This window comes from Carettochelys insculpta, chromosome 3 (assembly GCF_033958435.1).
Source record: "Carettochelys insculpta isolate YL-2023 chromosome 3, ASM3395843v1, whole genome shotgun sequence".
NCBI classification, from domain to species: Eukaryota; Metazoa; Chordata; order Testudines; family Carettochelyidae; genus Carettochelys; species Carettochelys insculpta.
The window spans coordinates 25968248-25989395 of NC_134139.1; the positions used below are offsets into that span (position 1 = coordinate 25968248).

At 39.7% G+C, this 21148-nt stretch overlaps 1 protein-coding gene across 2 annotated transcripts in view; it reads left to right on the forward strand.

The window, feature by feature from the left end:
• Positions 1 to 21148, forward strand: part of PPP4R3B (protein phosphatase 4 regulatory subunit 3B) — a 73306-nt gene that overhangs the window by 16588 nt on the left and 35570 nt on the right. For both annotated transcript variants that reach the window (XM_074989489.1, XM_074989490.1), the window contains exons 3-7: positions 2755 to 2853; positions 7403 to 8026; positions 16839 to 16916; positions 18231 to 18347; positions 19349 to 19465. In XM_074989489.1, coding sequence (XP_074845590.1) covers positions 2755 to 2853; positions 7403 to 8026; positions 16839 to 16916; positions 18231 to 18347; positions 19349 to 19465 — 1035 coding nt within the window. The remainder of the gene's footprint in view (positions 1 to 2754; positions 2854 to 7402; positions 8027 to 16838; positions 16917 to 18230; positions 18348 to 19348; positions 19466 to 21148) is intronic.

Below are 21148 nucleotides of genomic sequence, written 5' to 3' on the forward strand. Positions count from 1 at the left end.
GCTCTCCCCGCCCTCCCCAAACACTCAGGCCAGAAAGTGCCTGCAACTTTTCCAGCCACTGCCCATCCACTGGGGCCAGATTCTCCAAGTCCTGGGAGAGCTGTGTTAGCACCTGGACATGGCTCCAGGCTATGGCAGCTGTCAGCAGAAATGAGGAGAGGCTGCAGAGTGAGGAGGAGCTGGGGATTGCTGTGCTGCCGAAGAGGAGATGCTGGCCCCTCTGGGAGGGAAGCTGTACTCAGCTCCTAGGAGGCCTCTGCCTCTCCCCCCTCTTGCTTAGCATGGCCCCAGCAGGGACAGAGTCAGCTGCCCTTCCCCCTGCTCTCTTTCCCTGCCCATCTGCACTGAAGTAATGCAACTAAATTGAATTGGTTTAATGGCTGGATCTGCTCTGCCGGCTTTTAAACCAATTCAGTTTAGTTCCATTATTTCAGTGTAGCAGGACAGAGAGCTGCAAGAGGAGTCTGAAGTGGTAGCACCTGGAGCTGCAGGTGGCCCTTTAAAGAGCCGCATGTAGCTCCAGAGCCTCTGGTTGCTGACCCCTGCTTTAGTACTTTTGGTTCACTGGTTGCTAACAGGAAAAGAGTGGGCAATTCATGTAATTCTGAGAATGGGGCAGAGGGTCAGAAATCAAGTTGTGCTCTTTGAGCCTTAGCTGTATGAGTACTTAAGAGCACATTGGAGTTTAAGTTTATTTTGTATAGCCTGGATCATACTATAACTTATCTGGTGGATTTGAATATGTCAGGACACAAGGGAACTTGTAGCAAAGTACACGTGGGCCATTAGGGCATGACACAGCTGGCTACTGTGAGGTAGTTTTATGCTGCAGATTGCCATGAACTCAGTAATTTTGTAGACAAGTTCTGAATAAAAATAAATAATTTTAATATTGTATAATAATCAGTGAATAACTTGTTAAAATATGTTGTACAATCATGAACTTTATAAACTTGTAGTTCTAAATGTTTTGCCTCTTTTTACAAGACTGATTTAAATCAAAGCAATTTTAATTGTTTAAATATTTTTAATTGTATTTTGCATTTGTACATTTTTATTTTCTTAAAGGTTCATTCTTCATGGTAACCATGACGTTGAATTGCAGCTACATATAACCTTAATGCTAAATTTCATGGTTATTTTTTCAAACTGGGAAGTAACACTGTATCATTATACATTTTGTTTACGTCGTTTTATTGTTTAGGGGATTCAGTCTTTAACCATTAAGAATATTTTTTATATTAGAAAATGGTGAATACTGCATTTCTAATTTACTAGATTAATCTTTTACTCATGCTTTGTGTTCAACACTCTTTGATTAGGCATTTGAATGTAATTAAAATGCAAAAAAATTTTTAGTTTTTTTCAAATTAGCTTCATGAAACTACCTTTTAATATGCAAGATACATATTAAAAACTTACCAGCACATATTTTTGTTTAAAAATTGATTTATTAACACAGGATATTTATCTGCTGTTAGTGAATTGAATTGATTGCTTCTTGCCACAGCATATTTTGAGATTTTGGAGTTAATGGATCTCATCCTCTCATATATAGTCTTTTATTCATAGTGGAGAACTGGCTTTCCTTGTTTCTCAACTTCTTACTAGTTTTTCAACTTTGAATGAATGAACTGAAATGAAGAAAATATTCTTTCTGAACCTGCAGAAGAGACACTGTTACTGTAAACAGCTGTGTTTGCACTTCAGTGGACTCTGGTTCCAGGAGCTTATGCAGAGCATCTGCCAATTCAGTGTTTTGACTTTCTTTAAAAATTTAGCAATAAACTTATTCTGCTTTAAAAATATTTTAATAAACTTTAGTAAGTTAAGTAATAACATAAATTGTCATAATTGCACATTTAAATAGTTTTTTTAAAAGATTAACAGATATTTAATAAAATAAAATTAAGTTTTGGTTTTTTTTTAAATTATCCACCTTTGAGTTAAAGTTGATCTGTTTTTAAAGCTATACATTTGGAATGTTTGTGTAATTACTTCCTAAATTGTTAAATGTTCTCTGAAAGGAAAATATTAATGTAATCTTTTGTTTGTATATTTTCATAAATATGGAATTTCTTCTCATTTCCATATTTTAAATAAGTTGTCTACAATGATTATGTGTATGCTCCTTTATGACTACCTTAAATTCTAGTGATCTCTGTTGAAAGGAGGAATACTGACTCGTCTTTTGATGTAAATGTTTAAGAGCAGCAGTTCTCAAGCTTGGTCGGGAGCCCAAAGTATGTCATGACCCGATTTTAAGAGGGTTGCCAGGGCAGGCATAGATTTGCTGGAGTCTTTGATCGCAGCTGGAGGATTTCAGCTTTGGGCATCCAAACTCAGGTTGTAAACCACATACCTGGGGCTGAAGACCTTGGGCTTTAGCACACTTATTTGGGGCTCAAGCTGGCTAAAGCTTCAGTCCTCCCTCCTGTATCTGTATAGTCATTTCTATTGTCCAAGGGAATTGCAGTGCAATGAAGTTTGAGAGCCTCTGCTTAAGGCTAATAAGGTTTGATCAAATTAATTTTTTTGGATGGAAATCATGAGTGAAGGAAGCTGTAAAGAGTTTTGTACTTGAACTGGTAGTTTTATCCTCCTTGATGTGATACTTTGTTCTATTTTGATCATTTTAACACCAGTTGAAGTAGGAATTGCATCCTTGGATCTGTTACTTAACTGTATGATATTCAATCTATTTTGTACTGTATCTGAATTTTTTTTAAATAACAAATATTTATTATTAAATAGGACACCTTGATTGTTTGGTCAGAAGCAGAGAATTATGATTTAGCGCTGAGTTTTCAAGAAAAAGCTGGCTGCGATGAAATTTGGGAAAAAATCTGCCAGGTACAGTTAAATTTTTAAAATTCTAATTTTCAAGTATTGATGTTTCTTTTCTGCTTGTTTTGTATGGCATAATTTAAAAACAAAGTAGAAGTGTGCATGTTCATACTGTTAGGGTTGGGCTTCCTGACCCAATTATTCTATTTCTTTGTTGTTTGACACTGAAGTCTGTAGCTGCTCAGTAGTTCATTAGAATCATCTCTTCTGTTCCACCTAACTCCCTAGGAAGGCAGCTTCAGTTAGACAGAAAATATAGATTTTTCTAAAACCACATATGTCAAATAAAATAATCTATACTTGCCACTTTTCAGTGTGTCTCTTAAGTGATTGGAGCCGTTGTCTTTTTTTCAACTGCCATTTAAATTAGACTTCCTAGAGGAGGTAAAGTTCAAAATTAAGACTGAAATAATTCGCTTTCCCATTGGAAATATTTGAAATCTGTTTTACAGTTCAGTAAAATAAACTGGCAAAACTTACAGAACTTACCTGCCATCTGTGTAACTCTGATTTCCAGCACTTTCTGTTGTGGAAAGCTAACTCTTTCAGTCCTAGTTTGCACATCAGTTTGTCAAACTGACCTTTTTTTTAATCATCCATCATTCTATTTGGCAATTAACTGTGATCTTCAGTGGTTACGAGCCAGCATCGCTCAGGAGTGAAGGGAGCAGGAGCTTCTGGGAATGGGGTAGCAGCAGCTTTTAGGGTGTTTGGGGCCCTACACCACTTTAGGAATGGTCCCAACAGTAATCTTTTCTGGTTTTGTAATGTGTGTGTTTTACAAAGTGAAATTATGTAGAAATTCAATGCCAAACAATTAAAAATTCCATGCACAGTATTTTAAAGTTATGCATATTATCAAAATTACACAATATAATCACTCCAGTTTCAATTGTATTTCAAAATATCTGTCAGCAACTATGACTAACAATATGGACAGCAGAAAAGATACAGGAAATCTTTTTTGACAAATAGATTTATTAATAAACATAGTAGTACAGAACTTTTGAGTAATTGTTTATGTAAACTGCAATACATAACTCCTGGACTCCTCAGAAGTAGAGCAAAGGCTTGGGTGAGTAAGGGATAAGGGAGAGGGAACTAGTTGCTAGGAAAAATCTGGGTGTGAACTTGGAGAGTTGTTGGGTGTGGAAGTATGGAACAGGTTGTGTTTTTGAGAGGGAGTGGGAAGTTATTGTTAGGGAGCCTCCCCCATGCAGACCCTAATTGACTCTTAGCCTCACACTTAGTCAGGCATATGTGCCCATCCCATTGTATCCCTGAACACTCAACCACCCTCCTGCTTGGAGCCCAGCTCCCCCAGAGTTCCTGCCCCAGTTTGTCTTCCCCACTAACCCTTTGGACCACCAGTCTGTGACTTCCCCAGAAGTCCTGTATTCCATGGTTTCTGACCTCACCCCATAGGCAGGGTGCCATGAGGAAGCAGCCTCTTCTTTATTTGCAGCTGGTGCAGACCATGCTAGGAAGTGGAGAAGTAAAATTCTGTACAGGACATGAATTCTGCCCATGCACAGTGGCAGAGAATTTTCCTTATATCTCCCTATGCCAGCAAGGAAGGACCAGGATTTTACCCTGAGAAAGATGTGGATTGCATCCATTTGCCTCAATAAGGTGTTAAATAAAGGTTCCCTGTGAGTGCTTGAATACAGGCAAAACTTAGTACAGTAAACTCTATTTTAACAGGTATTCAAATAACCAGATTTCTCAGTCAACCAGCATTCTGTCCCATGTATGAGCACCCACTGGCTCCTTTGCTCTCCCGCCCAGTGCCCACCACCCAGGGTGGTTCACCGTGTGGCATGGCACCCTGCCCAGAGAGGTGCATGGCATAGCCATGTGCAAGCCACCCAGAGCAGCTCACCGTGTGGTGCCCTGCCCACAGAGGTATGCGGCACAGCCATGCACGAGCTGTCCGGAGCAGCTGCCTGTGTGACATGGTGCCTCTGTCCAGAGAGGCTCGTGGCCATGCATGAGCCGACCAGTGTGGCTCCCCATGAGGTGCCTCACTGAGAGTGGCCTGTAGCATGGCCTTGTGTGAGCCACCTAGAGCAGCTTTCTGTGTGGCACAGTGCCCCACCCAGAGAAGCTCATGGCACAGCTGTGCAAGAGCCACCTGAAGTGGATCCCTGTGTGGCTCAGTGGCCCATTCATAGCATATTGGAATATCTGGTATATTGGAGTACCTGGCAAGCTCTCAGTCCTGGGGCTGCCAGATATGAAAAAGTTTACTGTAATATAATAATGCTGTAGTAGTATTGGTGTAAATCCCCATGTGGACACTTTTTCAGAATAAGAGTATCCACATTATTCTTTTATAATTATACCAGTACGTTTTTCTGGGAGTAAAACTAAGGCTTTGTCCAGCCTTCTAAAACTGGAGGAGGTGTCGTATTGATGTCAAGTAAAACTAGCACAGTAGATTGCTTTATATAGCCCTGTTCCTAAGACTGCCTCAGAGAATCTGCAGGCACATGGTTGAGAACAGTTGTGCTCCACCTTTATTAGAAGACTTCTTCTCAACAACTGATTTTTGTTGGTCTCTTTGGGTTGCTTAACACACATTTCAAAACAGTTTGTAAAACACAGTAGGAAGAATTGTGGTGTGTTGTGCATAATAATAACAGGCTTAGTATAACAGTCCTGTGTAAATTTAATGTGGAGAATGAACAAATTGTGTTTTCTTAATGGCATCTCATAGTACTACTTTGGTTGACCTTCCATATTTCCATTTTAAGCACTTAGCTTTTAGGGTTTACAGCTCTTCCCTAAAATCTCAGTTTGTATATCTTGGATAGCCTGTGTTTGTTTAGCTAAGCAACTGAGATAAGTAGCTGAGTGGGTCTAGTCTCTGTAGCTGCCTCTCTGCCCCGGGAACTCCACTAGACAGGGGAAGGCCTAAGGTAGAACAGACTTGTGTACACAGGGAGAGCAGGAAGTGTAGGTGAATTATAAGACTGTGCATTTACACAATCAAATTAAAGTATATGTTTGTATACCTGTATGTGTGCACTTATGTGTATTAAGTTTTACTTGTGGGAGAATTGCATGACAAAAAATTAATTCCATGTAAAATATTTTAAAATTCTTCATATTTTGTCAATATAACACTATGTAATCACACCAGTATCAATAATTGTGTAATTTATTTCAAAATATCTATCAGCATCTATGTTTATAACAGTATAGAGACAAAAAAAATTCTTCCAGAACTAGAGTTTCTGTTTCTCTGCTACCTCTCACTCAGAGCCCAGCAGGAGGGCCAGACATGATTCTTTGTGCCCCTAGAGCGCAGCTGTGAGTCCCCATCCCAGACTGTTGCATATGCCGTCAACTTGTCACCCCCCAGTCCAGATCCCTGATTCCTCAGAGTCCAGCTGCCAGTAGCTTGCCACCTCAGATACATTCAAGCCCTCCCAGCAGAGCCCAGCTGTGTCCCCTCCTCACTAGAGCATCTAGAAGGAAAAACAGCTTCAGACCAAGTTGCTGGCTTGTACGTTTTCCTGCATGCCACTTCATTTCTTTAGGAGATGCTTAGTATTGCAGCTGCTGGAAACTCTCTAGTTCCCTCCATCTCATACTGCCAGCAGCATCTTTCTTCTGTTTGTGAGCTAGGCTCTGTGGGGTCCAGCACCTCCTTAGCAGCAGTCAGCAGCTTAACAGGCCATTTCTATGTTACAGAATTTCACAGGAGTTGTAGTATTTATTTTAAATATTTGAAATGCATTCCTAGATCTATAATCTAAATGCTATTTCAGTGTACATTTGTGTTTTTAAGACTTTTTTTCCTGTCTGTTTTACAAGTCACTTTCAGGTTAACATCCAAAATAGGAAGGGAAACATTTGTACTTTAGTAATTGGGTTTTCACAGTGTTTCTGCTAGCCCAGTTTACAAAAGGATTGTTCTTTTTATGGGTATATATGCTGCATAAACCTCACTATCTCTAGCTCCGTGGACATTTTAGTAACTTCCATAATATGTCTATTTTGTGGAATTAAAAAGAAGCAAATAACTTTAAGGTTTAAAAATTTGACCTGTTTTTAAATAAGTAAAGAATTTTTGAGCAATCCTTACTGAAGGAGAGTGACCATTTACATCGCTGTAAAGTGCCTAGCAATGGTTGGCACGACAGTAGAAACTCAATTATTGCCTGATTAGTTACTCCACCACCACCTCATTTAGAACTAGATGTATGCAATCAGGCAGCAGAAGCAAGGAGAGGGGAAGAAAAGCAAATACAGAGCTATGTTAAATGCAGACAACTAAAAAAAAAAAATTATTTTTGCTGAATAATTTAAATTTCGAAACTGTAGTAAGTCAATGTTCAGTTGTAAATGTATGATCAAAACCAATAATATATAGTTTATAACATTTTGTTCAGAGTTACAAATAACCTCCACTCGCAAGGTGTTTGTAAGTTGGAGTTCGGCAATATGCTAGACATGGCTTATTTAAGTTAACATACTGAAATTTTTCCTTATGCACTTCCTTGTGTATTTTAGGATAAGACAGTAATTGTCTACACTCCATTTTTAGGTCCAAGGTAAAGATCCATCAGTGGAAGTCACACAGGACCTTATTGATGAATCAGAAGAAGAACGCTTTGAAGAAATGCCTGAAACTAGCCATTTGATTGATCTTCCGACTTGTGAACTCAACAAACTTGAAGAGATTGCTGACCTAGTTACCTCTGTTCTGTCCTCACCCATCCGTAGAGAAAAGTTAGCACTGGCCTTGGAAAATGAAGGTTACATTAAAAAACTGTTGCAGCTTTTCCAGGTTTGCGAGAATCTAGAGAACACTGAAGGCTTACATCATTTGTATGAAATTATTAGAGGAATTTTGTTCCTCAATAAAGCAACTCTGTTTGAGGTAATGTTTTCTGATGAGTGTATTATGGATGTTGTGGGATGTCTTGAGTATGACCCTGCTTTGGCTCAGCCAAAAAGGCACAGGGAGTTCTTAACCAAAACAGCAAAATTTAAAGAGGTTATACCTATAACAGACTCTGAACTCAGGCAAAAGATTCATCAGACTTACAGGGTACAGTACATTCAGGACATCATCTTGCCAACACCATCAGTTTTTGAAGAAAATTTTCTTTCTACCCTCACTTCCTTTATCTTCTTCAACAAAGTTGAGATTGTCAGTATGTTGCAGGTAAGTGACTCAAAGGATGTGGGGTGGGATTTTTAATTAAGACTTTAACTTGTGATTTGGAGGTCAATTGTACATGTAATTCAGTGTCGTTTATTTATGTATGACTTCCATTCTGTTCTCACTGTATCATTAGTGTTGCCCCACATTTCAAGTAGGTGTTTTTTATGTTATCTGATAATTGAATTTAAAGTACATCACAGCCATCTGAAATGTATCGTGTACTCCAAAAATTAATTATAAATAGAAAAATGATGCCATGATAATGGTGAATATAGATTAGATATGTAAAAGTTGTTAAGGTTCTTCTATAGGATAACCCTGTCTGAGAGTAAATTACAACACACTAGCTACATTACAACCCATTGCTATATTAATACTGTTCGTTTGTGGCACCAAATAAGTGCTCTATAATAGTGGGGCACACCAGACTATTATACCCTTTTTAGGGGTCTGATTTTGTCTTGCATACACCCCTCCAAGTTACACCTCACTTAAAGACTACTTGTTTACAAAATTGTACATGAAAGCACAAAAATATCACAGTATATATTATTCTGAAACATTGCTCACTTTCTCATTGTCATATAATTATAAAATAAATGCACTGAAATATATTGTACTTGCTACACTATATACTGAAATTTAAATCCTAGCTTAACATTGTAGTAGTTATCCTGAAAAATGCAACTTTAAACAAAATGATGTTAAGCGAACCCAGTTTCTGAATAAGAATTAGTGTAAGTAACGGGAGTTAGGTTCTAGAGAATTTTTTCAGGAGAAGAAAAATAATGTACATATACAATATAAGTTTAAGACAAATAATATAATACTGTACAGTGCAATGATGATTGTGAAGGTTGGTTGAGTTGGCGGTGGAGTCAGCGAGTGGAATATTTCTGAGGGAATGTCTTGATGCTAAATGATGAAATAGAACTTAGCTGAGCCGTCAAGGGTTAACACGTTAATGTAGCCTGACACTCAGCAAGGCAGGAGGGAGGAAACAAAAGACCTGCTTCATAGAAATGAGGTACAGAATGATGGACTTGATTGGGGGATGAAAGGAATGGGGGGAAGTCACCACATTAGCACCCTTCACTCCCCCGCAGAGCAAGTAGGGGGCTTCAGGGAGAAGCTCTAAGACAGAGGGTAAGGAATAGTGCGAGAGTGAGGGGAGGGGCTGTAGGACTCCTGGAAACTGCCCAGCCACGTACAGTACTTCACTCGTAACTTAGGGACCTGATGGGAGGGCTGCCAGCCCATCCTTGTTCTAAGCTGCTACAAGGATAAGCTGCTTTTCCAGAAGATCCTGCAAACCGTGCACAAGCTAGGAGGCCAAATGACATTGTAAGGGAGCATAGCACAACTTCAAATGAGTATGTCTTCTAATAGATAAGCAATGTAACAATGAAAAAATGTTAACCAGCTAACATTAAGTGAGGAGTTACAGTAGATAGAACAGTATGAACAAGTTGTCTGTGTGAAAGTTTAGTTTGTGCTGACTTCACTGGTACTCTTTGTGTAGTGTGTAAAACAAGACATATACCTAGATCAGGTGTTTTACCCACAGAAGACTTCCTCATATTCTCTACAACAACCAACTTTATTTGATTAGTGTTTATTGACATAATTGCTGCATGATAGTATTTAATAATAAAAGCAAAACTGTTCTTGAGTAAAGGAGTTATAAACTGTTACCAAATACTTACTAGCCAGAAGTTCTGGAAAAACAGATTAGAGTACACCTAAAAAAGTGCAGGGCAGTGTGTTGGTGAAAGGCCATTCATGCTTCACATGAGATTGTGGGCAGTCTCAATTTTTCAACTCAAATTCTATTAACTCATTAGGCTAATACCAGAGTAAAACTGACAGGGTTTTTATTCTGCCCCCGCTCTAGGCTGTTGTGTAGAAAGTTTTTCTGAATGGGTGAAACTAATTCATGTCTTGGTATTGGCAGATTCCAGGGGACAGGAAAGGTGAAGGGAATCAGAACATAGACTAATGAAGGTGAGGGATCAGTAGAAATCCCAAAAAAGAGCAAAAGAGGAGGAAAGCATAAGGGTTGGGGCATAAGGGATAAGCAAAGCATAAGGGATCCTATTGAATGGGAAACTAATGTTCTTGGAAGGTGCAGCAGAACACTGAGGGACAAGACTATGTAAAGTGGATTGCTTGCTTTTAGGTTGTGGCTTGTATGAATTTCTCATACTTGGGTAAGTTAGACATTAGTTAATTAGTTAGGTATCTTAAAGACTCAAACCCATCAATTAAGAAAATTAATAAAATACTTGGATTTGAGACATCTTTATCCATCATTCATTTTTGTGTGTATTGCATCTTGCTGCTGGTAAAAATGAAATAAAAGCCCTTTCTTTTCTGAGACACCTTCTCAAGACATTGAGGCTTCAGTTTGGGGTCGTTGGGATTTTTGTTTCTCTGCTGGCCCGTGCTCCCCCCCCCCCCCCCCCCCAATGTCAACCAAACAAAAAAACCTTTTATTTTTGGGTACTGTTTTTCCAGTGTAGGCTTCATGAACGTACATTCATCCCTCGCTATATGAGCCCAATTGTTTCCCAAATTTCTGCTTGTAGGCGAAACCTCATAAGAGCGACACCAAATTCCCATTAAAATACATATAAAAGTCTCCGATTTGTTCCAAGTGCTTGTAACTTGACATAAACCAATTGAGTTTAGGTACTTTTCTGATGTATTTGAATAGTTTGGCACCAGAAATAGGATGTAGTATATGTATGTAGAGCAGGGATTCCTAGCCTATGGGTTGGGACCCAAACATGGGTCACCATTAGATTTGTTAAGGGTGGCCAGCTGGGCAGTTGGGACCTGTATGTGGCTGTTAAACAAGCCGTTTGCAGTTTCTTAATCCTGCTGCCTCATGCAGGTATATATCATTGGAGATACCAGTTACCTAATGCCTAGGTGCTGAAAGCTTAACACTTGAGTTAATTGATTTTAACAACTGGTACCTGCTGGGAGTGGGAGGGCAGGGGAAGCCACCCAGCCCTAGCAGTGAAGAGGCTGTGGAAGGAGGAGGAGTGTCTAAGGCTGGGGCTGTTTAGGGCTGTAGTGTGAGGGGGGCAGGATCTGAGGCTGGGGGCGGTTTAGGGATGTGGCGGGGGGTCTAAGACTGGGGGTAGTTTGGGGCTGCTGGAGGGGTGCAGGTGTCCCTGCCCCCCAGCCAGGAACCCCACAACTTGCTCATATTAGTGGGGGAACTACCCACTAGCAGTGGGTATACATGTCCCTCACTTTAGTGAGTACTCATTAGTAAAGTACTTATTAATAACGAGGGATGGGTGTATTTGTGAAAATCTGATTGCAGTCTTAACAGAAAATTCTGATTCCTATCCTGATCAATTCTTCACTGGACCATGCAAGATTCTTGAGACCATGATATCTGTCACTTCATCGTTATTCACTGCTGTTGTAATGAAAGTTTTGTGATCTAAAATTACTTGATTTTTTTTCCCCACGTAAAATTAGATGGAATCTGTAGTTGCACAGATTTCAAAACCTGGCTACTTCTACAAGTGGGGGACACAGATTTTCATATTGTAAAGTTACTTTCCATAGGCCACTTACTCCATTTCAGGATGGTGACAATGGCGGCTGTAAAAGTTTATGTAAATGAAAGCAGTCTCTTCACATAGGAGGAAAAATTGAAATTATTATATTACCCCCCTCCCCTCCGTCCCATAGTAAAGACACAGTTGCATAGTGCATGGCAAAATGAGGCTGTAACCCCTTAAGGGGGTATGTGTATGTTACTGTGGTATATATAATAATGATTAAACCATCAAATAATCTGCTTTGAGGAAAACAACTTAACAGCAAAACAATTATAGTACATTTTTAGTGAAGAAGCCTCCTTAAACATTTATTGGTGTTTGTAGAAAGAACACCTGATCCAGGATTTTTCCTTCATGAAACAGCCTTTCTTTATGTGATGCATCCTAAAGGTGATAGGTGTTATGTCAGGAATAGGGGAGTTCTCAGCCATCATTAAGATGGTGTCATATGGTATGGTACGAGAGGAACTGTTGGGCGGTACAGCCATACCTGTTGGCAGCTACACTGCCTGACAAAGTGAGCGTAGCAAAAGACTTATTAATCTCTGCTGTAGTTTGTTGTATTAAGTGTATTTTAGCTAGGGTCCTAAGTGCATTGTATTATGTTGCTGCAGCAGTGCTGGTTAGATCTAATTTTTTTAGTTTTTAAATATGCCAGTTGCTATATTAATCTCCTGACCCTTCTGGAGCTAAGCACCACTCCGGAATGGGTTAGGTGTTTTGCATTGTGACTGTCATCTGTCCTTCTCTTATGGGCTTTAGAAACTACACAGAAGTGGAGAAAGTATGTGGGGTGGGGCCATTTGACAGTGGAAGGAAATGCAGTATTTTTGGGACCTTGAGGAGATTATCACTGTCAGTAGAGCTAAAACATGCTGGAGCTTTACACCCACCTCCAGCTGTCCCTCAGCTTTGCATGTCAAAACAGTTACTTTAAACAGTTGCAGCTGCATACCTAACTTTCTCTCTCTCGGCTAGGTCTACACTACAAGGTAAATTCGATTTTATAACACTGGGTTTTATAAATTCAGATTTGAGTAAAATTCAAATGTGAGTATCCTCACCTCCCCACAAAGTCGACTTAGTGCTGCCGCACTAAATTGCCAAACATTGACTGTTGCAGTAGTGTATTGTGGGAACCTATCCCACAGTTGCTTCATCTCCCTAGCATTCTGTTTTCTTTTGCTGGTGCCCCACAAATGGTTGTGGGTATGTGATGTTATCTTCCCACATTGTTTTGCCCTCATTCCCCTCCCGTGGAATGCAAATGGCCATTTTTTCAGAAGGAGACTTCTCCCTGGTGACAGCCAGCCCCCACAATTTTTGCCATGGGTAGGAGACACCCCCCTCCCCCAGTGACAGCCAGCCCTTGAAATCTTAAATTCATGGACTTCCTGTTACCTTACATCCTGTACACCTGGAGATCATTGGAGATACAACTGGCCAGAACAGACAACTGAAGCATTGTGAGATACATGTGGGGGAGTCCTCTGGAGGCTAATAAAATCGTTTTAAATGGAAGCTGTTTCCACAGTGCCATTAATCTGAATGCTTACATTCAAACTTCCTGTTAATCATACTCAGATTGTCGGAGTCAAAATATTGGTAGTAGCACCTCCTAAATTCGAAATAATGGTATTTGATGTGTAAAGAGTCACAATTTAAAATTCAGCTAAGTGCCATTTATTTGAATTTATGCTGTAGTGTAGACATAACCTATGTAACAAGATGGTGCATCTCTGTAAGAGACAAAAGATTTTTGCCGGTCGTGGAGAGGAGTAATAAATTATTTTTTCATTTCCTCTGACTGCTATATAGAACACTTCATAAATTGATCCAGCTGCTCAATCTTTGCAGCCCTCTTTCAACAAAGTGTGGCTTTCATTAAGGTGAATAGGAGTTAACATCTAAAGCTAATGACAGAAGCAGCTCCAATGGTCTTCCTCACAAATTTATGGCTAAGTTAGTAAATTTAAATCAAAAGCTGCAAAGGGTATGTGTTAAAGTTGTCTTTGAATTATTTATTCACTTTCGGGTTAACTTTGGTAAATCTGGAAGAGACCTAAAAAAGCCATCGAGTCCAGCCCCCTGCCCTAAGCAGGACCAAGTAAGTCAGTGATCTTGCAGTATAAGTTGGTTCTAGTGAAAGGGACAAGTACCAAGTAAGTCAGTGATCTTGCAGTATAATTTGGGCCTAGTGAAAGGGACAGTAATACAGTAGGCCAAATTCAGAAATGAGTCCATCAAGTGTAACAGTACAGGTCTGGTTGGTTAAATGTACATAATTAGTTTTCTCAAGGTGTTTTACCTATTTAAACTCTTTAAGTCTCTCTTGGGTATATAGGGTCAAACTCTTCTGAGCTGTGCAACTGTCAGGTGGAAGAACTGGGGGAAGGTGTTCGCCGGTGTAACTGGCTCCTTAAAGAGTCACATCGGAGGCGATCACTTGAACAGTCACTCTTATGATCCATAACTTTAAAGAGTTGTAAGACTTGTTTTACTTTTAGGTTATGCTGGCGTAACTGTTTTGGTTAGAAGTGTGAAAAAATTACACCCCAAGTGACATACCTGTACTATGCCCTTGTGTAGAGGCTGTCATACCATCAGAAAAGTCCTTTTGCTGGATAACTTACTTAATCTGCTGAACTCTTACAAACTGTACCAGTTTAAAAAAAAAAAAAACAAAAAAAAAACTTTCTTCTGCCTGTGGTAAAAGCTGAGTCTCCAGTAGTAGAAGGAGTTTTGCGAGAATAGCTATCCTAGGAAAGCCTTTCTCATTCTGAAAATATACTTTTTGTCTCAGAATTTGGGCCATAGCCCTTGTTATGTTTTGAAGACGCTTAAACTTTTTTTTTCAGGTTCCTTTATAGGTTTCCGAAAAGCAGGCTGGCACCTGGCCAAGCCTATACTAAAAATTTTGAGCTCTATAGCTATGTCATCCTGAGGTATGAAAAAATAGCACTGTAGTTGTGTCAGCCTACCCTCGGCATAGGATGCTTCTGACAGCCTAGCATTCCTACAGTAATGGAAAAACCCATATCATAGATGTAGTCTACATCCACTCAGTGGGGTTATAACAGCATAGCTGTGGCACTGTATGGAATTTCACACACTTTTTGTAATGGTTTTTATAATTGTTTTTAAATGACAATTCTGCATAGTATGGTTAGAATATGTAATTACAGTCATTAGAAAATTTTGTTGTAAAATAATCTTTATTCTGAGAAGGTAATTGCCAATAAATAAACTTTCAGATCAGCGCATTAAGGAAAGTTATGAAATAGATAAAACCATTATAAAATTGGTAGCATGGTGGCTATTTTATAGTGGTAGATGTTTCTTGGTCTGATGCTTTTTGCAGCTTGGTTCATAGTAAAGTGCTTTCTCATAGTTAAATTGGTGTATTGGTTTACAACTTTGTAAAAGCTTGAATGTTGTCACTACATATTTAAAAATTTGTGCAGTACTTTTAAAACGAAGGTACCAAAGGGACACAGATCTAATGATTCTTCAGGACTTGTTCTGCCCACCAGAAAATATAGACAGAGTATGTAGAGGGAGAGCGGGGAACAGCTGAAGGATGGTACTGTTCACCCTGCTTTACTCCTTGGGAATTAAGTCATTGTATAATCCTATAGGCCGTGTCTACACTTACGAAAAACTGTCAGCTGAATTGGAATAAGGGGATTTCAGTGTTTGCAGGGTCCTTTTGAAAAGGACTGCCATGTAGACGAGCCACGGGCGACCAAAACTCAGCACTTTCGAAGTGCCACAGCTGACGGCATGCTAATGAGATGCTGAATATTAGTTTCAGCACCTCATTTGTATTCTTCAATTTGGCCATTAGCATGGCCATTTCAAAGTTTTTCGTAGGCGTAGACATAGCCATAATGTTTGTTTCTAGTTAGTTAACGGCATTTATACCGTCAATATAAAATGAGAAAAAGCCGACCAAACTGGAGAAGTCAAGGAAGTTTGCTTACATGCAGCATTTCAATGGGGGTTGAGGTAACTGGACTTAATCAGAAGGAAATCCGTAGTTCAAATTTCTGGAGGTTATGTAACTGGAAGTCAAACATCTTGTTGGCAAGCCAGTAGAAGGCCTAGCACATGCAACCTGTTTGACCCTGGTCTTGTCAACACTTAAGCAGGTTTTACTCGTATACTAAACTAGCAAAGTTCTGTGGTTACGTCTACACTGCATTCTGCTTTTGAAGCAGAATGCAAATGATTGAGACGGAAAATGCAAATGAAGGATGGATTTACATATTTCACACCTGGTTTGCATATCCTCATGCCACTGCGCTTCCGGAAGAGGTTTTTCTGGAAGCAAAAACAGCCATGTAGATGAGTGTGGGTTTTTGTTTGTTTTTTTTTTCCTTCAAAAAACCCATTTTCAAAAGAACCCTTCTTCCTAAAAGGGTGTATTTCTGAAGGACCCCATCTAGACACTTGTTTTTGCTTCTGGAAAAGCCTCTTCTGGAAGCATGATTGCATGCTCATATGCAAATGAGGAGCAAGATACATAAATTTGTGCTTCATTTGCATTTTTGGTCTCTCTCATTTGCATTCCACTCCTGAAAGTGGAATGCGGGTAGCCGCAGCCTATTTGTGTGAACACAGTTATACTAGTATAATTAAGTATTTTGGGGATGGAATTGGGAGGAGGAGGAGAGTGTAGAGTAAGAGAAGGAGAGTATTTAAGTATGATATTTCAGGAAGCAAGCTTGGTATTTTCTACTGTAACATGTTGAGGGATGTTTTTTGATTTCCTAGGTAAGTCTCTTCTTCAAAACAATAGGGTTGAAAAAGCTTGGCATTAGAACTTGGGATGTTTTTACTACAGTGCATAAAGGTGTGCTGTAACTAGGCTAAAACCTTAGATCTAAATTTTTTCCCCAATTAAATGAGTATTTTTTCAAGTGTTTACCTGAGGGCAAAATTTCCTCCACATATAAGTTCATAGGAGACCTTTCACATGAAATAATGCTTACTACAATAAAATCCAGTGAACTACACACTTTTAAATCCATATATTTGGATTTCCTTATTTAGCAAGTCCACCAAAGATCATATGCTAGTGTCTAAAGCACAAGCGTGTAGCTGAATGGACAATTTCATTTTATGTCGGTATATAACTATTAACTGTTGGCTTAGTTATTATGTAATAAAATACATTTTTGACTGTTATGCAGTAATGGGAATTGTTTATATGATGTGTTATGCAGGAAGATGAGAAGTTTCTGTCTGAAGTTTTTGCACAATTAACAGATGAAGCTACAGATGATGACAAAAGACGTGAATTGGTGAGACCTTTCTTTGAAGTTTCAGACATGCACAGACTTAAGTATTAAATTTTTACTGTAAACCTTCCCTTCAGTTATTTTTATAGTTATTGAAGTATTTCTAAAATGTTAGGAAAACCATACTGAAGCAAAACATTTTTGTCTGAGTTCTCAAACTCTCTAATAAAGATAACACTGTGGGTTTCTTTATTTTACTGGTTTTAATATCAGGAATCTATTACTAGGACATGGCCCTAAATGATTTTTCCTTTCCTTTTCTTTGTGTTCCATTCCATTCTGTTTGCAGGGTGGGTGGGAAGAGTTTCAAGGCTCAGGGCTTCCCCCAGGGCTAGTAGATTTGGTGGGGGCCCTCTAGGTGGGACCAAAAATGAGAGGTGAAGTGGATGTGCAGAGTCTGGAAGGGAGGTACGGTGAAAGAGCAGGATGGGAGTGCCTGGTCTGGGTGGGAGGGAGAATGGTGGATTGGGCTGTAGGTAGGCATGCAACATCTGGACATGTGGAAGGAGACAGAAGTGGGCTGAGGGTGAAATATGCGATCTGGGTGAGAGGAGGGATGCAGGAACAGGGGGAGGTGCAGGGATCTGGGAAAGGAAAGCAGGAGGCATGCAGGAGCAGGTTGGGGGTAGAGTGCAGAGTCTGGGCAGAAGGGTTAGGGGATGCCTACCTGGCACAGTTCCCTGCATCAGGTGGAATGCAGGTATCTTTATGCAGCTCTGTGCACAGTGTGTCCTTCAGTAGGCTAGCCAAAGGCTTATTATCTTAAAGTTCTGCGATGGCTGAAATCCCTGTGTACACATTAAATTTAAATGATTTACAGGCTACTGTGACTGCCTGCTCATTTGAACTTAAGAATCTTGAACTTATTTGTAACTAAAGGAAGGACTTCTGGAGTCCCTCATTTTTCTGTTTATAGCTACCACCCTGATTCTCTACACCATATTACATAGCTATCACTTCTCCCTGAACCTGTTCATCTCTCACTAGAATGAACTTTGGTATTAGCAACAAGAACATATTCATTAGAGAAAAAGAAATACTATATTTAAACAATGGGTATATCAAACAGTTTAAATCTTTCATATACTCACTTCAGTAAAATAATTAGGTGCTCACTTTCAGTTTTGTTAGTGGTGTACTTTTCCTTTGTCTTTGCAATATAACAGAATTAGAGATTGAAAGCGGAAAAGTCAGATTGTTCCTTGCTGCCTTTTGCCATTATCTATAATCAGTTTCTTGAGTGTTTTTCACCAATATAGTTCACTATTTTTCATTGAAACATTATGAACATAATTAAACAAATATTATATTTTATAGGTAAACTTTTTTAAGGAATTTTGCGCATTTTCTCAGACATTACAACCTCAAAACAGAGATGCATTTTTCAAAACTTTGGCAAAGTTGGGAATTCTTCCTGCTCTTGAAATTGTAATGGTAAGTGAATCACCTGTGGACACACGTTTTTTTAAAAGGGGCACTGAATTCTGATGTCCTGTTGTGATACTCTAGGCTGACATTTTCAAATATATTGAACACTTGCAGCCCCTTTTGACTTCCAATGGAACTTTGCACTTCTGAAAATCAAGGTGTCTCAAATTGAGCATCCAAAATCAGTGACGACTTTGGAAAATTTTTGGTGTAATTTAAATATATTTTTCTAAATTTATGTGGTAGAGAGTGAAGTCGTGAATGTCCCTGGTTTTGATAATGAGTGCAGCATTAAAAGTTACAGAAATTCTTGACTCAGCTGTGAGATGCTCAGTTCTGTAATTAGAAACAAATGATCTATAAACATTTTGAAAGCTGGGAGTTCTGTCCTTCCATTGGTGTGAAGCATTTTTAATCCTGACAGATTGAAATGTTAGAGTATAAATATTTTCCAGTTTGTTTTCCTTCATTTCTGTCATCATTTAACATTTACCACTATAACTAATAACAGTGCTTTCTACTACCTAAAAATTCTGCTTCCCAACTTTCAAGTGCCTGTAGAGTGTTAATTTCCCACTTTAGCAGATCAGTAGACATTATCTTCTATAAACATATCACAAATTAAGTGGAAATAAGAACATCAGACTTGCACAAAATATCATAACCTTTGACACCTTTGTAGATCAGTACAGGTATTCCTAGCTAAGCTGACTTTTTTTTTTTTTCCCCCTGAGGCTTGGGTCCAGGACCAGTTATTGGAAAGAGAGGAAAAACGTTCTCTGAAGAAATGTATATATGCTGTGCAGTTGTACAGATTCAGAATAACTTTATAGACCTTTATGCTGGACTTTGGTACTAAATTAACTCAGCTGTGGTAATGAATATAAAATATTAGCATCTACATATTGAGCAGTGATATGTAGACTTGAACTATTACTTGCTGAAATTGTTGCCAATTAGTGTGCCTCAAATGGTTCGTCTCTAATAATCTGATTTCCTTTTATTAGGGTATGGATGACCTTCAAGTTAGATCAGCTGCTACAGATATATTTTCTTATCTAGTAGAATTTAGTCCATCCATGGTCCGTGAATTTGTAATGCAAGAAGCCCAACAGAGTGATGATGTAAGTAAGAATAATACAGGACTATCTAATAAGTTACATACTAAAGTTCTTGTGTATGCTGATTTATATTTGTAAAGAAAATACTCAGTTGCTTTTTGAAGACTTGAGATCTTTTCAGGTTAAATATTTTCTTAAATGTTAGAATTTTTTATTAAGAGTACAGAAGACATAGGAAGAAAACATGCAACATCACTCTGATTAGGGATGGTGGTAACTAGTAAGCACATACAACCTGAATTTTGCTCATTATAGAAGGGATTCTCATCAGCTTCCAGGTGAAATTTGGAGTACTAAGTATCCTATTTCTAGACAAAATAATATTAAGATAGAGTTAAGGTTGAGAGGACATAATGACATAGACTATAAAACATATTAGAGGAACGTTATAATTATCCCAAAAACAAGCATTACTAAGTTAGAAGTTAACATTAAATTTAAGAGAAATACAAATAGATTAACATATAGGAATACATGGTTATGACACTGTTTTGGAGTGACACAGAGACACAGAAATGTGAACCCGGTTTTTAAAAACATTCATTCTTCTTCGAGTGGTCCCCGTGGGTGCTCCACAGTAGGTGTCGGGCTCGCCCAGGCGCCGCAGCTCGGAAAATCTTCAGCAGTCTCCGTTGGGTCGCGCATGCGCCGATGCGCATCGGCTCTTCGCACGCTTACGGTCACGTGCGCGATCCGGTCCCCGCCAGTTCCTTCTCAACCGCCAACGGCTGCAGATGGAATCCTCTCCGGCTCCAACGCCCGAGACAGATAAATCCTTATTTTTTCTAGTGTTAATAGTTTTAACAGTTATAGTTAGCAGTTCTGTAGTTATTATAGCTAGTCTCTCTGTTAAAGTTGTTTAAAACCTAAAGACTATCTTAGAACAGCAGCGGCCACCTCCGGGCGGGCCTGCCGCGTTTGTTGTCAGCCTTCAAAGGCCAACGGTTGTTTAACATCAACTAATAGACTGTTAAGTGCACTATTAGCACATAAAGGACTCAGAGTTAAGTTTTAACAATGCCATCCCCTGGCTTTAAGAAGTGTGAATCTTGCCGGGAGGCCATGCCTGCCTCGGATGGCCATAGCAAATGCATACGGTGCCTCGGGGAGACACACGTTCCTCAGAAGTGCTCCCATTGCTCTAAGTTGACTAATAGAGCTAGAAAAGACAGAGAAATGAGGCTGAAGATGCTGTTAGTTGACAAAGCACTTCAGCCTGCCGCATCGGAGACAGTACATACGGAGGGCTCTTCAGGAGCGCACAAGAGGAAGGCTGCCTCTTTGACCTCCTCTGCGCAGAAGAAAAGAAGAGCCTCACCTACTCGATCCCTGCCCCTGACTGTTGGGAAGGGGATGAGTGTAACAAAGGGCCCGCGCATGCTGACTTCCTCTACTGGTAAAGCTGTGGCGCATGCAACAACTCAAGGCCCTGCAGCGACTGGGGAGTTGGCACCGAGAGCCGTGCGGGCACTAATCAGTTCGGCACCGGCTACTGCGGCACCGATCGGGACTTCCCCAGAGGCACCAGAGACGGCGGCACCAAAGACATCGGCACCCGGATCGGCGACGACGGCACCGACAGTAGCGGCACTGACAACAGTGGCACCGGGAGCAGTGGAAATCAGCATGACACCTGCTCCGGTACCAAGTTCACCAATAGGGCCACCTGAGAGGGTAAAGGCTAAA